Below are 21,035 nucleotides of genomic sequence, written 5' to 3'. Positions count from 1 at the left end.
TCATGTCAAATGCGCCTTTAATATCAAAGAATACCCCAACCAGGTGTTCGCCACTGTCAAACGTCCTTAGAATTCTGTCAGTAAGTCTGACAAGATGGTCAGTCGTTGACCGTCCCCTCCGAAAACCAGTTTGATAAGGTACGTACACATTGTAGTTTTCAAGAAGTGTTTGCAACCGCACATTAACCATTTTCTCGAACAGTTTACCCAAGCAAGATGTCAAACTAATAGGGCGATAACTCTGTGCCAGTAGCGGATCTTTTCCTGGTTTCGGTATAGGGACGATGACTGCCTGTTTCCATTCCGAGGGGTAAGTTTAATTTGACTATTGTTGTAATTTGCGGAGGTACCTCTACTCTAGTAACGACTATCACAATTCTATTAATTATTCTTAATTTAACTTATATAAATACGTAGACAAAATGGACGTTTGGAATGAGATTAGATTGAGCGTTTATGAGAGAATGCGTGTGAATGATAATGATAATGGTGATTATCCTTAGCTGTTTATTCGAGTGGGAACCAGGTGCACAGAGGTCGAATGGCCGAATGGCGATAGCAAAATGGCGTGCTTCCGTGATTGCCAATCAATGGTCCAATCCCAATGGCAGCTACCGATTCTTCAAGATCAGAAATATCGCTTGACCATTAATCGTAAATCGGAGACCAGAAATTAGATATCAGGGATCAAAGATCATAGAGCCCTAAATGGAACTGCGTCTTAAGAGTATGAATACATTTATAATTAAACTTACTTCAGGTATTAAACGGCTCAAGATTTAAATTGGCTGCTAAATATGCACAATACCAATTGCATTGATTTGACAGATAAATGCGGTCCAGAATCTATTTCGCAACAAAGCCTTGCACGAATCGGCAATTATCCTAAAAACGGAATTGTTTTTGACTTATCTCAAATTAAGGAACACTTACGTAATGTAGTCCGTAGTACTGAATTAGTTCGCTCTTAAGTAAAACTCTAACATAACAATTATTCGACTTTTCGTTTGTGCTATCTAAGACTGTCTACCCAGAAAAATGCCAAACCCGCTCCCACTATCGCCTAACTCATAACACTCGTTCACCGCCAAATTTAATTTATATTTGAAGTTTAAACTCTAATCTTGAAACGTTACAACTCATACTTAAGGCGCGTATACACGGGTCGATTCCAATCGAGCGACTGCGGTCGAACGACTTTAGTTGAAAATGAAAAATAGATCGATCGCGTTTACATGGTTCAATTTAGTTGATCGATAACTTCAGCTTGCAAGCCACTTTTTCGTGCCTGATTATTCCTATACAGCTCTAGTTTGGGATTCCATAATATCTCATAATTTTGATAAATATCTAAGAACTTGCTCATATCAGCGTCTGTCCACTTTTCACCCATATTGACGAATGACGAGTATTATGGAAAATGTAATTTTTTTAATTATACGGACACTTCACTAGCATCAGGACGTGACCGTCGTACTTGTTATTGGTCTTGTACAAACACAAATTGTGTCGCCGGCTCGCCGCACGATCAGCTAATTCTTGTCGACCGCAGTTGTTTACACATTCGACCACGGGCAGTTGATATGCATTCCACCGTGATCGAACCGAAAAAGTAGACAGGGTTTCTACTTTGATCGAATCGCAATACTGCATCGAACGGCTAAATCGAAATTCGGTTTACACATTCAACTTGTTTTCAATTTACGTTCGATTCAATGGCCGTTCAACGTAGATCGCCTCGTGAAAACGCGCCTTTAGCGTGTATTTAGCCACAGTCGCACCAACAAAATTATTAGCGTTTTCGATTGGCAAAACTCGTACTGCACGAGTGTTGCACGAGAAACTGAAAAAATCCATGTGAAAATTGCTCTCAATGGAACATAAATATTTGTTTTCATTTGTCCATAACCTCATTTTAGATTTAGGTAATCGACAAATCTCTATTCTAAAAAATGGCAAACGATTTCAGTATTATTTATGATAAACGATGAGGAATATAAATTTGAAATTCCTGTAAAGGACCAATTTTTGGCGTTCAGTTTAATGAGTAAGTGCAACTTTTTGTAAAATAGAAGTTTTGCCAATCGAAAACGCTATAAGTCGAACTTATAATCTATGGCAACGATTAAGACAATCGTTGCTATGGTGTTTAAGTTATGCTTAACTTTAAGGAATACTTTAGCCGGATTTATAGTTCCGTAGCCGTAAAAACGTAAGAACGGAACCGTAAAACCTTACGTTAACGAAAATAATACGATTTATAGTTACCGTAGTGGTAAGAGATGAACTTGCGTATTATAGCGTTTTCGATTGGCAAAACTCGTGCTGCATGAGTGCAATTTTTACGTTCTATTGGTAATTTTAGGGCAATTTTCTGTGTTCCATTGGCAAATGTGATGCAACAATTACGCACTCAGTGCAAATTTCGACGCACGAGGTCCGAGAGCTCGTGGAGCTGCTAGTTAACAAATTTTCAAAACAAACGTGCGACAATTTGAATTTGTTACTTGCGTTGGGAGTGTTTTTTGTCGTCATCTAGCGATAGCGAAGATGATGAACTAGCCATAACTTCTATTTTACAAAAAGTTGCACTTATACTCATTAAACTGAAAGCCAAAAATTGGTCCTTTACAGGAATTTCAAATTTATATTCCTCATCGTTTATCATAAATAATACTGAAATCGTTTGTCATTTTTTAGAATAGAGATTTGTCGATTACCTAAATCTAAAATGAGGTTATGGACAAATGACAACAAATATTTACGAATATTTATGTTCCATTGAGAGCAATTTTCACATGGATTTCTTCAGTTTCTCGTGCAACACTCGTGCAGTACGAGTTTTGCCAATCGAAAACGCTATTAGTGTGAAACGAATTCTGTCATTGTATGTCATCTGTCAGAGTAACGTGCATTTCAAAATAACAATATCCAACAAAGTGTCAATAATTATTGTAAATAAACGAAACGGACGTCAGGATAAACTCAACTGTTTGAATTATCCGAGTACTACCGAAGACAAGCGCGTTAGCATGATTTACCGTAAGAAATAGGATTTGGGCATTAATTGTGACGGTGCAATTGGCCCATAATGGCGCATACGCACTAAAGTCACTAGATAATATAGTGCTTTAACCATAGATATATAAATACATAGATACAGCCATACCCCAACATAGTTCAAAAGGACGTACCATCTATTACCATCACTTTCGGCACATTAATTACGTATAGCGCTATCCTTTATAGAGGTACCCTGAGCATGGAAGACAAGATTCGCATTATTTATTATAACTGTCAATCAAATTGTTAGCACAAATCACACAGAAAATTATCAGATTTGAGACTTTACAACATAAATAAACCGCCTTTTTATTTATTTAAATTGCATAGCAGCAAGAAATGTTACATTTAAAATGTTACTTAGAAAGCTGGCAAATGAACAATTTGAAAAAATTACATGTGGAAAGTGATTAATTTAAAAGAGAAGTTATATTGGTTGATGTTTCTGAACTTTATAATAAGTGTTAACATTGAATAAAAACACTATAAGAAGCCTAACGCTTATGGAAGAAAGCGCGACAAATCCCCTTGCACCCGCATTGGTTGTGATCAGCGAACTCTCTTTGCGGTAAATAGGAGGAAAGCAAATTCTCATTCTTCTCAGTTCAAGAATCGACACTATTGACAGTGTTCCCATTATATTCTCAGTTCAATCTCTGTCGCGCTTTATTTCCACGGGGTTAGGCTTCTTATAGTGTTTTTATTCAATGGTAAGCGCTTTCTTTCGGTGATCCAAACGCGTTTGGATTGTCAAATCACGTTCTTTCGAAGTGTGATCTTATAATCATGATTGCTAAAATCGTGAACAAACTGAACATAAAAGTTTTATGACACGAATTCCTAACCTATAAATGCAAGGATATTTTTGCTCCAATGTTAGATTAGCCAATATTTGTAACTGAAGAGGAGCATAATCGTGCAAGTACTTCCACTTGTATTTAAATTATTTTCATAATCCAAACAAAAAATACGTAATTCGAATGCAAATGTGCGCTACGTAAACTTAACCAAACTTTGATTCAAATTCGCGCGTTCTTTCGTAAAACGTGATCCTACGAATCACGATCTCGAAATCATGATTGCGAAGTAGGCGAAAGAAAGCGCCTGGTGTTAATAATGACAGTGATGATTCAGATTTGTCAATTTCATCTGAAGATGATTCGGGTTGTGAACTTTTACAAACGTAATGAATGTTCACTAAATGAGTATTATCACCAATTGGATATCATTGTTAAGATTCTTAAAATCTTCTTAAAATTCTTGCCTCAGATTTGCGTATGGCATTCCAAATTATCATCACATCTCTCATAAATTAAAAGATGCCCATTGGCTCAATATGGCAAACAGACGCTACCTTCAGTCTGCGACACTATAGCCGGATTTATAGTTCCGTAGCCGTAATAACGTACGAACGGAACCGTAAAATCTTACGTTAACGAAAATAATACGATTTATAGTTGCGTAGTGGCAAGCGGCAGCTTGCACATTAGCGCGTAACGAATTCTGTCATTGTATGTCATCAGCCAGTAAGAGTAACGTGCATTTCAAAATAATAATAACCAACAAAGTGTCAATAATTATTGTAAATAAACGAAACGAACGTCAGGATAAACTCAGCTGTTTGAATTATCCGAGTACTACCGAAGACAAGCGCGTTAGCACGATTGACCGTAAGAAATAAGATTTGGGCATTTCCTACGTACCGTAACCGTTCTAACGCAACGTTAACGCCAACTATAAATGTTCACGCGCAACAAGTATGGTTTAATTCCAAACGTTACGGTACGGTGTTGCGGGTACGGAACTATAAATTCAGCTTATTTCACAAAATTATTACTGACAAACAACCAGCGTATTTATACAATAAAATCAGGTATAGGACAGATATTCATAACTTGAACTTAAGGCATAGGGGTCTACTCACTATACCCCAGCATAAAACATCTTTATTCCGCCGTTCATTTAGTTACAATATGGCTTCGGTATACAACACTGTACCTTCGTCTCTCAAGGGTTTGACCAGTAAGAAATTTAAGTTTGAAATGTTTAATATTCTATTTACATCACAAAGTTAAGATTTTGTTTCCTTATACCTTTTATTTTTATTTTTCTCATGTGATTTTACGTCTACTTATTTAATATTTGTTTTTAATGTCACTATGGTGTATGTACCTACAGGTTTTATTTTTAGTTGAAAAAGTGTTACTTTTATTTTATACGTCACTCCACTTATTTATGTGCATGGTGCATATGGAAGAGCAGCTTTTGCTGAATTTGTACCATGGGATTCCATGTTATTATTGGAATAAATATATATTATGTTGTATTTATTTTAAATAAATGTACACGTGTAGCTTACTTACTACAATTAGCACTATAATTTCAAAAAGAAACCCCACCGATTGGACATATGCCGAAAGGTAGGCAAAACGCGTAGCGACCAAAATTTGATATTGCACGCACACACAGTCTATAAATCTCGTTTTCCTAAGAATGTTGCACGGATCCTTCTTTGTGATCATGATACAAACGCACTGCATCAACATCATATAGGCCAAAATGATAATTGGGAACGAATTCACTTCCTGTCGCAACTTAATCTCCGTTACCATTACGCCTAAAACCAGGCAATTAAAATTGAAATGTTGAACATAAAGTTTACTTACTTACGGTTTTTTGATATTCTGCAAGCCAGCAATGAATTCACTGCAGCACATCATGCCAAACAAGGTAAACATAGTCCCAAATCTGAATGACGTAGCTCTATGTAATAAAACTATTTCAGGAATAACAATTATGGACGCGTATATCATTAGGGCAAGCACTAATGTTATTCGTATTTAATTGATAACGCAATAATTACATAATATTTAGTGAAAAAACCGCCCATCATGTTTAGGGCGAATATTTTTAGTTAGATTTGATTTCGCGCGATCGTGAAATGTGTCAACTGTCACATGACTTATGGGACGCGCTAAGTTTGTTTTAAGCGTCCGATTCGCGTACAACATAGTGGTTAATGCAATAAAAAGAGATAGAACATGTTTCTTCTTGGTTAGAAAGTAATGGAGAGATGTACAAATTGCTTTGATATGTTTTTTAAAAACCGAGGTACGTTTGTTAAGGATGGCTGTATCTAGGTATTTATATATCTATGTTTATATATCTATCTATGGCTTTAACACGCACGCTAACTATGCGCCATCTATTGAATGTTCTCCAAACGTATTGTATTTGTACTCGGTTGTTCCCGTTTACGTTTCACTTCTAAGTTTATTTGTTTGTTCTGGGCAGACTCACAAAGGTCCAATTTCTCAATGGATCTGTCAAGCTCTTAAAGAAGAAGAAAAGGGAACCAAATTGTCGAATCTGATAACTTTGGATGAAAGTATGTATCCTATAAAAGCCTTTGTATTTGATGTGATGAATTAAATGCTGATGAGTAAATGCCGGTTAGTATTGAACAACTGTGGCATACAAGTGGTTAGCCCTTCAGCTTTAGTGGACAATTATTATCATTTTGTTTTTTTGCAGTTGTACACCAGTTACTATCCATCGGAAGTTCCTTTGTGAGCATGGCGTGGTCGATGGCATCCTACCAAAGACTGCTTCGTGTTTCGTTAAACGACAAAAATAATATCTCCTGGGCGGGCACTATTATACAATTCATGTGGCATTTTCTTGTAACTGTCTCTCGCATACTTTGTATTAGTGTTATATCATCGATATATCTCAATTACACTGTATTAGGTTTATTTGTACACTGGTTGGTTATGACAATTTGGTTACATATTGGAACGACCGAAACAAACTTCTGTAATAAGAACAAAATTTATGACTCGGCGCTGTTTGCTATATTCGGCATGGTTTATATTTTTACATATGTGAATTTAACCGAGGGCAAAACGTTTATAAAATATTTATTCTTTTACTTAATTTTGTTCTTTGAAAACACAATCGCGAATGTCTTTTGGATTTTGGAACGCGATACCGAGCTTATGACTACCCTCTACTACAAGCCAGTGATATATTTGAATATTATACCATTTATTCTTGGAATTATATTTATGATTTTGTACTATAAGGTATTCCATCCAAGTACCGGTTACACTGTTGGTAGGTCGAGGCAAGACATGAGTTGACAGTTGGTTCTTATTAACAATTATGTGCTCCCTTTTGCTTCTTGTCGTCCTTTCAATGATCTGATACCAGTGGTGATATTTCTTTTAGTCTAAACTAATTTATATTTGAAGCTAGGAGTTAATGTAATTAATTTGAAGTTATTTATAAATTATTTATTAATTTTTTTAAAATTAGGTCTATCTCTTTTGTTGTACAAGATCTCTTAGAATACTTTGTTAGAACATTTCATTTCAATTGTTCTAGGTGTAGTGTTATTTTCACCTAACTTTCTATTCCTTTAGTGTTAAAGTTTGAAACTTTTGTAATGGATGCCAAGTTTGCTTATGATGCATTGTGGTGGCAAAATACATTGTGATAGATTCCTATCTATTTTACGCTACCAGAATTTCAAACTAAAAACTCAGGACACTCCATACTTAAATGACCAATAAAACACAAAGGAATAATGCCTCCAAATGATATTTATTATATGCTGTAGTGGTAGTTTACAGTAATTTCTGTGATATGAAACTTTTCAGAATTTTGCAAATTTAGTGGCTTGACTGTGACTCCAAATACAGTTGTTAGGACTTGAGGAGAAACGTTTGATTAAATTTACAACAGATATTAATGTTGGAGATTCCTGTTATTATTATACAAAGACGCTGCATGTATTTTGTATTTGTCTTTCTCCATAAAACTGTTATGGGGATGAAAATTGTATGCAGTACATTTTTGAAAATAAAGGCAATATTAAAAAAAAAAAAATATGTTCTTTCTATTTCGGTGTCACAATGATGATTTTGTACAACTGTTTTCGGAGTTGTACAAAGACAGTGATTATAGTCGTTTTTTTTGGTAACTCATCTCTTAAGTTGGCAGTTACTAGTTAGTACAAGTAGGTACTTCGTTGGGTACTTCCATGTTTGAACTTCAAAATGTCAGTCTTACTACGCTGCCAACCTAAAAGTTAACGGCATAAAAAGTGTTCCCAACATAAAACATGTTAGTTCTAATGTTCTCTATAGTTTCTGATAATGATTTTTTTAATTAAATTAAAGCACCTAAATAGGTAGAAAAAATAGTATGAAAAACGCGTGTTACAATGCTTTATTGTAATACTCCTATTTTGCGGACACTCGTGGCTACGCTTCGCGTCGCCACTTGTGCCACAAGATAGTCGTATTACAATAGGTCGCATTTATTACGTTATATCATTGAATAAAAACACTATAAGAAGCCTAACGCTTATGGAAGAAAGCGCGACAAATCCCCTTGCACCCGCATTGGTTGTGACCACCGAACTCTCTTTGCGGTAAATAGGAGGAAAGCAAATTCTCATTCTTCTCAGTTCAAGAATCGACTCTATTGACAGTGTTCCCTTTATATTCTCAGTTCAAGCTCTGCCGCGCTTTATTTCCACGGGGTTAGGCTTCTTATAGTGTTTTTATTCAATGGTTATACAGGGTGTTACACGACCGTTCGAAAAAAAAAAATTGGGTTGTAGAGGGCATCAAAACAAGCACTTTTTCCAAATAAACCGAGGGTCCAACGTGTTTCGTTTGGGAGCCACCCCCCAAAGAGTGTTGAAATCTGCATTTCTTCTTTAATTTTTTCCTCAGCAACCATAAGAGTTACAAAGTCGGGTGGCATGTCTTTGAATAGGTTTTTGGGTATGCTCTTTCCGATTTTGCAATTTTTTTTTCAAAATTCCTACCCCTAAAGGGCGCACCCCTAAACTAGGGTGCAAAAAAAATTCTGATTTCGACGAAATTTGGTATCTGGGGTTTTTTTAACATGAAAATCACGAATCTGAAATTAGTTTTTGAAAATTCGAAAAAAAAAGTTCCACTGCAATTCTTGGCGGGACAACGAAAATAGAGATAATTCCACGAAATTGTTGTGTACATACTAAACGAGTTAAGGAACAAAACTGTCGAACAGTTTTTTAAAATAACTTTTCAAACAAAAGTTATACTCATTTGAATGTTGGTCCTTCGGGTCGCGAAGTGTCCCAAGCCTACTAGTAAGCCATAATTTCGCATGTGTTGGTTGACAATGTCGCAAAAACAAAAGATGAACGGTTTGAGTCGATATTTTGTTATTTGGAATTAATTCGGTCATTAAATGATTAAAAAATTCGATGTATCGATTAAAACACCTACCAAGGTACATAAAAGCGCTGATCGATTGTTTATTATCTAAATAAGGTAGGGGAAAAGTTTTATTCAGTTGAAGATAATCTTAAAGGTCACGGTTCATTTTTTCTAGAAAACATTTGGCAGTTCTGAAAAGAACTTTTTTTGTTTTTAGTGATCAGTAACGGACTTCACTTCTTCCAAAAAGAAGCGATATGCTTATGCAACATTTTCAAAAATGCCACCGCCAGCAGCCACGCACAATCTGCATCTCCTTGGAACAGAATTTGACGACTTCAACACCATCATAGGATTGGTTTTAATAATTTCTGAAGCTGCCATCACGCGAGCAACCAGTTCTTCCACCGAATCGATTATTCCATTTTCGCTATACACTAAATTTTTCAGGTGCCCCCACAAAAAAAAATCTAGTGGCGTAAGGTCGGGCGATCTCGGTGGCCACGCTACTGGACCACCTCTTCCGATCCAACGATTGGGGAAAGTAGCGTTCAAGTGATCGATGACGGCACGATTGAAGTGGGGGGGTGCGCCATCATGTTGGTACCATAGTCGTTGACGCAGTTGCAGCGGTAGCTCTTCCAAATAATCAAATAAGGTTTCTTGCAAGAACCTTAAATATTGCTCTCCTTTCATTCGTGGAGGCAGCATGTACGGCCCTAAAAGATGCTGTCCTACAATTCCTGCCCACAAGTTAATGGAGAATCTCCGTTGACTTCTTATAGGAAGGACAGCATGTGGGTTCTCGTCTCTCCATTCGTGCCGGTTCTTAACATTAACATAGCCATCTTGATGAAACGTGGCTTCATCCGTAAATAAAATACATAGATGAATGAAAATCAGGGTTCCCACGACGACGTCTTGCAATGAAATGGCAGAACTCTACTCTAAGACCATAATCCGTTGGATGCAGCTGCTGTACTTTTTGAATGTGGTACGGGTACAGTAGTTGTTCTTTCATCACACGCCATACAGCGACGTGGTTCGTACCAGTTACACGTGATACAGCCCGTGTGCTAGTGGAAGGATTTTCCTCAACTTCTTGTAGGACCTGCTCTTCGAATTCAACATTCCTACCAACTGGCCGTGCCCGTGCGGCATAACTCAGGGATCCTGTTTCTACTAAGCGGCGATGCACCTCAGAAAACACTCTACTACCAGGAAGCCTTCGGTCAGGAAATCTCTCTCCGTACAATCGTCGAGCCTCCAAACAGTTTCCATCAGCCAACCCATACATGTAATGAATGTTTGCCAATTCGAAATTCGAATAGTTTCTATCCATCTCGAATAGAACGGAAGAAAAAGAACGCAACACAAAAAACGACGTAACTGACATTTTACAATAAGGACGAACCTAATCCCAGAACAAAAAACTTAGAAGGGAAACGTAAACGGGAACAACTGAGTGCAAATATAGTTAGTTTGGAGAACATTCAATAGATGGCGCATAGTTAGCGGGCGTGTTAAAGTTACTAAATCTAGTGACTTTCGTGCGTGGTCGCCATTATGACAGTTGAATTTTGAATTATGATTGACGGCTTATTGTGCTTTAAGTATAATTACTATTCATTATTACAATGAATTATGCATATACAAGTCGAGAACGTAAATGTTGTGTGACGAATTGTGAAGACGTTTCCCAAAAATGGAGCCCGAAGTTTTTAAGAATTGGTTTAGAATATAATGTGGAAGAAATTTACACAAAACTTTTTGGTTTGTGAACGTCCTTTTTCTGGCTGCGCTTTAGAACCTGGAACACGAAGAGATTTAAAGCGTGTGGCAGTTCGCACATTATATTTAGCAGGTAGCACTAATTGAATTGTAATAAATTGCTACATATTTTGTTTTTAGAACGATCTCGAGGGCATCATACAGTAGAGTTCCATGAAGTTGATCTTGTATCTTGTATAATCATATTAAATTAAATATAACTCCTTGATTGGATTAATTGGAGTTGTTACTTATAAAACAAGTGCTCTGTACTCTTTGAAGGCCCTGGCTGGTGAGGTGCATCCGCATTAAACTGAATTTATTTGGATCTCTAACAAACAAAATTGGATTTCACTGGCTGGATTCATTTACCTTTTAGGTTTCAGCTAGTCAAATCCAATATTGTTACAGATCCGGAGAAATTCAGTATCATGCGGACGTAGCTTACATTTTAATATTTAAATTTGGCGCCATTCACGCAAAAAGCTGCTGAGAACATACACGAGATGGCGCGTCATTATTACATTACATTACAGTTTCCATTCTAAGTTTGTTGTTCTATGGAACCTAATAAGTAAACATTCCATTGTTTTTAGGTAAATTGATAATTGGAAGAAATAAAAATAACAACTAACTTCACATTAATTTAATGTACCTTTTCGATTTGTCCTTAAAAGGAGCGTGTTCTTTTGGAAGTTATTTTTCAACCTAAGATTATGAAAATTTTTGATCATAGTGAAAAAGTATCATACGGAAAGTGATTAATCGATCAGCGCTTTAAGATACCTTGGTAGGTGTTTTAATCGATACATCGAATTTTTTAATCATTTAATGACCGAATTAATTCCAAATAACAAAATATCGACTCAAACCGTTCATCTTTTGTTTTTGCGACATTGTCAACCAACACATGCGAAATTATGGCTTACTAGTAGGCTTGGGACACTTCGCGACCCGAAGGACCAACATTCAAATGAGTATAACTTTTGTTTGAAAAGTTATTTAAAAAAACTGTTCGACAGTTTTGTTCCTTAACTCGTTTAGTATGTACACAACAAATTTCGTGGAATTATCTCTATTTTCGTTGTCCCGCCAAGAATTGCAGTGGAACTTTTTTTTTCGAATTTTCAAAAACTAATTTCAAATTCGTGATTTTCATGTTAAAAAACCCCCAGATACCAAATTTCGTCGAAATCAGAATTTTTTTTTGCACCCTAGTTTAGGGGTGCGCCCTTTGGGGTAGGAATTTTGAAAAAAAAATTGCAAAATCGGAAAGAGCATACCCAAAAACCTATTCAAAGACATGCCACCCGACTTTGTAACTCTTATGGTTGCTGAGAAAAAAATTAAAGAAGAAATGCTGATTTCAACACTCTTTGGGGGGTGGCTCCCAAACGAAACACGTTGGACCCTCGGTTTATTTGGAAAAAGTGCTTGTTTTGATGCCCTCTACAACCCGATTTTTTTTTTTCGAACGGTCGTGTAACACCCTGTATGTAGTTAAAAGTTACCTCATGTTCACACTCAACACAACTGTAAATACAGACCCAGCGCTATAGCATGACGAATAACGGCGCAGACCAAATATGATATTGGCAATTGGCGGGGAAACGTGCTTCAGCGGCGTTCAGTTGAGCTTGCTACATTAAGGCCCCTTTTCAGGAGGCATTTTTGAAGCGCTACATACAGAGTGGCGCGATGGGGAAGCAGGGTCGCGATTCGTGTGGCGCGTCTTTGCCGCGTTACTGTTATGGGCACAACTGCCAAGTCGGTCAGCAGCGCTACTAAGTAGCATTTACATTGTTACGTGTCTCGTTGGGCGCTGGCCGGCAAAGAGTAGCTTTTATGGTAACCGCATAGTTTGGGAAGCTTTATAAAATTATAAATACTCTCCATTATATTCTATACGTCCACAAATATGAATAGGTTTGCTTTTATGGCATAATTATGCAATTAATTAAATGACGTTCCTTTAAAGGTTGACAGTCTCAAATCGTGTCTCACAGAACAGACTCGTTTTACTATAAAACTCGCATATCCTTCACCAGTTTTGAGTTGCAATTAGCAGTCCATGCACTATAATACGGTCTAAGCTCTCGCCATGCTATAGCGCAGGGCCTGCGTATGTAACTACTAAAACAGCGAAGTTTAGAAGTTCAATCAATGTGTAGAGGAGTAGAGCAAAAAAATTAAAACTGTTGTTGGTTCTTAAATTCTTCCATAAATAAAAAAGTTGGCACTGCGCATGCGCAAACCCAAATTTTGAAACCGGCTTTTGATTTTTCCTTTATTCCAAGTGCCTATGTATCAAATTTCGTTTAAATTCTTCCATAAATAAAAAAGTTGGCACTGCGCATGCGCAAAACCAAATTTTGAAACTGGCGTTTGATTTTCCTTTATTCCAAGTAAAGTGCCTATGTATCAAATTTCATTCAATAGTTATTTGTTTCATTAGTACAAAAAATGTCAGTTTTCGGGACGAGGAAGATAGTTTGCTGGACGACGCGCCAGCGGAGTCCAGCACCCTTCCGAGTCTCGAAAACGCATTGTTTGTACGAATAAAACATAAAATTTTTTCTCCAACCCCCATTACTTGAAATTATAGGTATTCGAATTTAGATTCAGTTCAGTTTCACTACTAGTTTGAGAACCTCTGCTTTCTTGTCCTCACGTGTCATGCCACTCTAGTTTTTAGGTTAACTTATAACCTTTTCGTTCTTGCTTCTTACTTCTCACCTCTCGCGACTTTGTTGGGAGCAAATCTAAAGTAGGTAGCATATTCTGCCGTTTCTATAATCTCTGGCGGAATGCAATCCATGTCGCTATCAGTTTCAGTCATTTAATTGTATACAAAATTAATATTGTTATATTTTGTATTGAAATAAAAAACTTACCAACCGTTTTTTAATTAAAATTAATTGTAATTAACTTTTTCAAATTTTGAATTCAAAATGACAGATAATAGTGCAATGGGTCTGCAGTAGATGGCGTTACGCGCGAAGGCGGGTTGTATACATTAAATTACGTTCACCGAATATGTAAATTACGTTACACTGTTACACATGGTTTAAATAAAAATAGCGAGCGTAAATCATTTTCAATACATGTACATACATATAGGTAACACCATTATTTGCATTGAATATGCAAAAAAAAATTTGTCAATGTGACATATCTCCGTGATTGTAATTTTTTAATTGGCCAACTTTCAAGGTCAATTTCTTTTTGGTACTAGGACCAAAAGTATCCACTTTTTGTACAGTTGCCATGGTGATAGCGAAAAATCCGGAAAACGCCAATTTTACGTGCCGAACACTGTCACAAAATAGCGTCTTATATAGGTGGTTGGAGAAAAATACTTTTATAAATAAAAAAAGTTTGCAATTCGGTTTATAAATAGTCGAGATGCGAAAAGGGCACTGTGAATTTTGAATCGATTCGACTCAACTTTTGGCATTGCATATTATATGGCTAAAGCTATGTCCATATTGAATTTCATGCAATTCAGTTCATAACTAACGGAGATGTCAAAGCGATCGGACATTTCTAAACAAAGTTCTCGTTCACACGGACAGATAGATGGACAGACAGACAAAGGAACAGACGGACAGACCAACAGACAGCAATACAAAATTATAAACGATCTCTAAGATTGTTAATAAACGGCAAAAGTGTAAAATTATGGAACATGTAAAAAACGGTTTTTTGTTTTTTTTTACAATAACTTTTTTTGTAAGCGGTACAGAAAAAATTCCTTCCTTGGTGCAAGCCTCGTCATAACGAACCAAATAGCGAAAAAAGTAGAACAATAGCTCATAAGATAAAGATCTAATAGCGACACAGTCGTAGGGCCGGACGGACAAAGTGTCCACAATAGCGCATTTTTTTTAATTTTTGTGTAAATGCGCTAAAAAGATTTCTGTTGCAATATCCATTAAGCGATTTCAAATGATGAAAGTATTAACATATTTTGCTACATATCATACCTAATATATCAAGGCAAGTACTGAATAATAATGCAAAGCGTAAAAATTATGAAAAAGACGGTTTGCTCTAAACTTTACCAAACAAATCTTTGCCTTTGAAACGAAATTCCTGGCTCCTTTTTGCCACTACGCCTTTTACTTTTATAAGCTGAACAAATAACCACTTTAATAAAGTCACAAACACACAGTTTATAATTATGTCACTATTTAAGGTAAAAATAAACGTTGGTGACACTATGACTTTTGGCACCAAAATAATACCCGTCGGATTGCTATGAACCTTAACCGTTTCACGGATCAACGTAACGGATGAACGGAGAGCTATGAACCCGCCTTAAGTCTAAGCGCGTGCACCAGCGTTTATTACCCTCATAATCACATCTTAGTAGCTTTCATAGATTGTTAATTCTTTGAGGAGTATACCAGAGATCTCTACTCAGTACCAATGGTACAGCCAATTTTAGATAACTAAACAAATAGTACAAAATAAAACACATTTAATATAAAAAAACAGAAAACAAGGAAATCAGAACTAAAACTATACCTGCAGCTGCAGATAATGAGATAAATTTAATAAAACAGTTTTAGGGGTATGTCAGTATTGATTTATTAGATTCTAATACAATGTGCACCTTAAAAATAAATACATTAGGGCATAAAACCCACCCCTTCAATTGCATGTTAATGCTAAATGTGCCTCTTTACTTTTAGGAATGTGCACTTCACTAATCGCTTAGTAATACCTAGACCGGAAAGAAAAGTAGGATTTATGGAATTGTATAATTTCTAGTAATTTACACGGTTAAAAATTAATAAAGCTTTTCAATCGCCAGAAATAAAGGTTTCACATGCACCTTAAAAATAAACAAAATTAGAAACACTTGAAATGAATATAGAAAAAGACCTAATCTGTAGGATTTTGAACCACTATAAGAAGAAATTCCTTATCTGGGGCCACCATAATTTCATTCTTTTTAGAGCGAATCCTTAAGAAGGTAAGGTCATTCGAGGGATCCAAATCTCTAACCACACTTCTGGCCTTATCAGATAAAGCACTAATTAACCCAGCATATTGCACTGTTGTGGTGTTATCTAGTGTCGTTTTGATTGGTATACCTTGAAGATAACAAGTATAAGGGTAAATGGGTGACAACTGCTACTCTTACCCTCAGAGTTTACAACGATAGTACCCACAACTCCTTTGTGGGACTGTATACGTTTCAAAGTATCTTCCACTTCGTTAGACTGCAAGAATTGAATTTAAATTAAAATATGAATTAGTAATTATAAAATTTTTACCATATTTAAGGGTTAATGAATCACTGCCTAACAAACGTCAAACTTTTCTGTTTTCTTGTTTTGCATTGTTGCCAAATGGATGCAGAATATACAGGGTCTTCATTAATTACTGAGACCCACGTGACTGCAGGTGGTTAGGCAACTAAAAATGCGCGAATGGTAATCCTGATTTTTTTCCCCTAGGAAAGTTACTACTGAAGCCCAGTAATATTTGAAGGCCGAATTAAGTATTTTAGAGAAACACGAAATATATTGTACTATTTATTGTTACAAAAGGTGCTCAAAGTGGCCACCGTTCACTTCCAGGCACAAATTCACTCTACGCTTCATATTTTCAAATACACGTTCGAGTTCATCTTGCGTCACATCGTTTATTTCTTGTCGTATCGCCCTTTCCAATTCTTTGAGTGTGTGCAGTCGATTTTTAAATATATTATTTTTAATTCGTCCAAACAAAAAGTAGTCCAATGGTGTGAGATCAGGACTTCTTGGAGGCCACAAACCAGTGCTTATAATTCGATCGCCATAAAATTCTTGGAGGTATCTAAGCGTTTCGTTAGCGGTCTGCCTGTTGACTTCCCTTTGCAAATGCAGTGCTTGTTTTCATATCGTGTTATTAGACGTGACCTGTGGTTCTTAAATACATCGTAGTCGATATTAACATCAGGGTTCTCTTCGGAAAACTGTTCAATGCACGATTGCAGTGAATACTCCAAGTTCCATCAGGATTTCGGTTACCACTGCGGAAATGTGCCATTAAAATAAAAGCATCTTGCTCTGGTGTGAACACCATCTTCCTACAGCGATACACTAAAAATTCAAAATAACTTAATGACAATTCTCCTTAAAAATTGTTAACTTACATGAGAATAACTTCGTAGCGTTAAGAGCTCTGAAAAGAACTGTTTTGGCTGTTGATTTAAGATAATGTTAAAGAAATTCGAAAAAAACGGTAAACACAAGCAAAGATTGACAGGAGGGGAAATAAACAAATATGCAATTTGGGTATTTTGTTTTAACCAACTGTCCGTGTCTACCAACATAAAGAAAAAATATTTAAAGCGGGAAATTTAAATTTGGTCACGTGGGTCTCAGTAATTGATGAAGACCCGGTAGTAATAACCACAGAATGTTAGATCATGCATCTGTTACACGCTATATAGGGTGACACAAAAGTACCAAACAAATGTTACGGCTGAATGTAGGGGATTCTTAAATCATATACCGGGTGGTGCACGGTAAGTAGAAACATAGGGATTTAACATGGGAAATTGGTGTGCAATATCCTGCCTCCTGTACGTTTTGCAGAAAGAACTGTAGTTTAAAGTTGTTCAGAATTAAAAGGCGCAGTCAAAACTATTTTTACATGTTTTATTAAGCTTTTGTTATACCCGCAAATTTAAAAATAAATTTCAACATTTCTGTTATTATAGTAGCAATAGCCATGACCACTTTTGTTGTTTTATGAATTGCTACTAATAACAGAAATGTTGAAATTTATTTTTAAATTTGCGGGTATACCAAAAGCTTAATAAAACATGTAAAAACAGTTTTGAATGCGCCTTTTAATTCTGAACAACTTTAAACTCTACAGTTTTTTCTGTAAAACGTACAGGAGTGCAGGATATTGCATAAAACCAATTTCCCATGTTAAATCCCTAAATTCCTAAAAAACCAATGTTCATTTTTGAGAATTGTTCTAATTCTTTTTTGTAACTTAAATAATTTGAATTGAATTATGTATTTAAAAATTTTGCGGCGCCCATATGGGCTACTTGCGGCACCATAATCGTAGTTAACTTCCAAAGGCGACTCGACCTTAGATCATGATCTAAGAACTCGACAGCCACTCATTTGCGATCGCCCGTTATTTGGAGATGGTAAACCATAGAACAAACGAATCAGCTTCACCTAGCAGCTGTCTATTGAATCATATATATATCTCTTATATATATGTATTGAATTCATTGACATTTTTGACATTTAGGGCCAGTTGTACAATGTAGGTTTAAACTGCAGATTGAAACAAACCATAATCTTCAGTTTTAACTTAACAGTTAACATTTGTTGTGTTGTACAAGTTCATTTACAGTGAAGTTTAATTTTAACAAATTTTCTGAACGCCCTAGGTATGTCTGCAACTTCATGTATGTTAATTTTAGCAATCAGGTTGGAGGTTATGTTTATGAATGGTGTATGAAACCGAGTTGTTTCTCTTGCTTGAAAATGGAATCTGAATATAAGTATGGAAAATTTAAAGAACAAGAAGTACAACTGTTAATGACCTTAGTTAATAAATATAAGGTCATTATAGAAAATAAAAAAACAGACGCAATTACATGGAAACAAAAACAAACCACATGGGAGGAAATTACTAACGAATTTAATGCCAATAATGATGTATATAGAAGTTGTAAAAATATTAAAGGTAAATATGAGAATCTAAAAAAAAATGCAAAAAAAAAATTTGCAACCGAAAAGCGAAATGTATATAAAACGGGTGGAGGTGTCGATAAACCGGTATTAATAACTGAAACAGATCAAAAAATAAAAGAAATTATTGGAATTAGTTTAGAAGGGCTAATTAATCAGTTTGATAGTGATGTAATCGAAGTAGTTAATGATGGTGCTGATGAGACAGTTGAATCGATGAAATGGTCCGGCTGGACTCCAGACAAACTGAAAACCATAAAGACTCCAGTTCTTACTGTTGCACAAGATAAGACAGTACATTGCACTGTAGTTTCTTCAGATGAATTGAATGAAATTGAAAGTATAGCTGATGATAATAACATGAATGACACCGAATTAAGTGATGTAGTCCCAATGGCCTCTAATGATCAGAGTGACACAGGTAAACCAAGTGTTCCAGTTACAACCACCACTCCGATTGCAGTAAAACGAAAACGCATAACAAGTGAGTAAACATTATAGAACATTTATGGGTAATCCTAATCCCACACCTGTTATTTCAGATGTCAGAACAGCAAAAAAAGGGAAAAACGATTTAACAAATGATTGTCGAGAGAAGATTTGCTCTTTCACATGCTCGATTAGAATTAATTAACCTACAAATTCAGGCTCAAACTCAACAAATTAAGTTACAGCATGAGGAGCACCTTCAGAAGATAAAACATAACGAAACTGAACATCAATTACGGGCAAAATACTTGCAATTACAAATTAAAATGTTAAATAAAGAAAATCTTTTGAATATTTTAAATACCGAATAGAATCTTACAGTATTAAAATGAATGTTAATTTTTTATTTAAGTTTTCTTGTACAACAATTACAATAAATGCGAAAAATAATTGTCGATTAAGTTTGTTCGAACATTATCTCTTCCATGTCTCTCTTCGTAAACCGCCACGTCCCATTCCACATTTTCTATATTTACTTCAACAGGAGGTGGATTAATAACCTTCATGTTGATTGCAATATTATGCAGCACCGCAGTTGCTACAATTATATTTAATGTTGTTGTCAGCTTTACACGCAGTCCAAGTGATAAAACTGCAAAGCGTCGTTTCCAAACACTGTATGAACGCTCGACTACGTTTCTCGTTCTAATTTGAGCCTCATTATACAAATGCTGTGCAGGTGTATTTGGGTTTAACAACGGAGTCATAAGATAATTTTCCACAGGGTACCCAGAATCTCCCACGAGAAAATAATCTTGATAATCGGTTTCCATTAGCGCCTTCAACCTACTATTTCCGAAGATAGTAGAATCATGAACTGATCCGGGCCATCGAGCTACTATGTTTTGTATTCTCAGCTCTGCATCACATACAGTTTGAACATTAATCGAAAAATATCCTTTACGATTCCGGTAACGTTCGGCATCATCACCACCTACAAATGAATTATGGAGTGCATGTTGAAAGCGGCAATAGATATAGTAGTCACCTGGAGATTGGATTCGAACATGTGTACAATCTATAGCCCCAATCACTTTGGGAAACCGGGAAACATTATAGAATTTTCTTGTTGTTTGAGCTTTCTCTTCGTCAGTCGAAGGCATTTTAATATAATGTTGCGCCAATGAGGCTATTGCTCTTGTAACTCGTGCAATAATCCTGGAGGCAGTTGACTTGTGTATACCTCCAAAATCACCTGCTACAATTATCATAGAACCAGAGGCATAAAAACGGAGTGTTAACAGTAGTTGCGTTAGAGCATCAACCGCTTCATTTCTGTAACATCGAAAGATTCATATAACTCAGAAATTCTCAGAACAAACTTCTACCTGTCTGTTAAATAAGATATTTGTTCTTCAATTTGTTCTAAGATTGCCAAAATACAATCCTTGGACAGTCGAAACCTGTCCAAAAAGGCCTCGTCGTCCCATTCTTCAAAATGATTTTTTCGTTGTCTAAACTGTTTACGGCGACGGGGTCTTTCAACAAAATTAATTATTTCCTCATCATCCGACATTAATTCCTCAAATATATCAAATATTTCATTCATATTCACTTGATATTCAGTAGTTGTAGTTACCAATTAACATAACCTTACACAAAATGTAAACAATGTTCGTGCGTGTGTCGTTTTTTTGTCAAACTGCAGTTTTCTATGTTTTACCGTAAGGTAAGGTGCCAGTAAAGATTTAACTGCAGATTTCTCTATTACCGTTGATTGTACAACAGCAGAAACCTAAAATCTACAGTTTAATCTACAAACTTAAGTTTTAACTGA

General features: G+C 36.0%; 4 protein-coding genes across 4 annotated transcripts in view; 2 read left to right on the top strand and 2 right to left on the bottom strand.

Annotated features, from left to right (window-relative positions):
- LOC116158822 (XK-related protein 4-like) overlaps positions 1-7,434 on the top strand; it is a 41,570-nt gene extending 34,136 nt beyond the window's left edge. Inside the window, exon 3 of the mRNA XM_031471669.1 lies at positions 6,598-7,434. Within this exon, the coding sequence (XP_031327529.1) occupies positions 6,598-7,205 (608 nt within the window). The 3' untranslated portion in view covers positions 7,206-7,434. The remainder of the gene's footprint in view (positions 1-6,597) is intronic.
- Positions 1-21,035, bottom strand: part of LOC116158809 (uncharacterized protein K02A2.6-like) — a 217,487-nt gene that overhangs the window by 57,333 nt on the left and 139,119 nt on the right. The gene's annotated exons all lie outside the window — the stretch shown is intronic.
- LOC116158830 lies at positions 18,410-19,653 on the top strand. Its single transcript, XM_031471678.1, has 2 exons — positions 18,410-19,253; positions 19,312-19,653. The coding sequence occupies exons 1-2, from the start codon at positions 18,482-18,484 to the stop codon at positions 19,401-19,403; spliced, it is 864 nt and encodes a 287-aa protein (XP_031327538.1). The 5' UTR covers positions 18,410-18,481; the 3' UTR covers positions 19,404-19,653.
- LOC116164112 (putative nuclease HARBI1) lies at positions 19,627-21,031 on the bottom strand. Its single transcript, XM_031478243.1, has 3 exons — positions 20,587-21,031; positions 20,247-20,533; positions 19,627-20,192 (listed from the first exon to the last, which is right to left on the bottom strand). The coding sequence occupies exons 1-3, from the start codon at positions 20,805-20,807 to the stop codon at positions 19,627-19,629; spliced, it is 1,074 nt and encodes a 357-aa protein (XP_031334103.1). The 5' UTR covers positions 20,808-21,031.

Source organism: Photinus pyralis, unplaced genomic scaffold, assembly GCF_008802855.1.
Source record: "Photinus pyralis isolate 1611_PpyrPB1 unplaced genomic scaffold, Ppyr1.3 Ppyr1.4_LG1, whole genome shotgun sequence".
Taxonomy (NCBI): domain Eukaryota; kingdom Metazoa; phylum Arthropoda; class Insecta; order Coleoptera; family Lampyridae; genus Photinus; species Photinus pyralis.
Note: the sequence above shows the minus strand (reverse complement) of the source record. Positions and strands in the feature narration are given on the sequence as shown.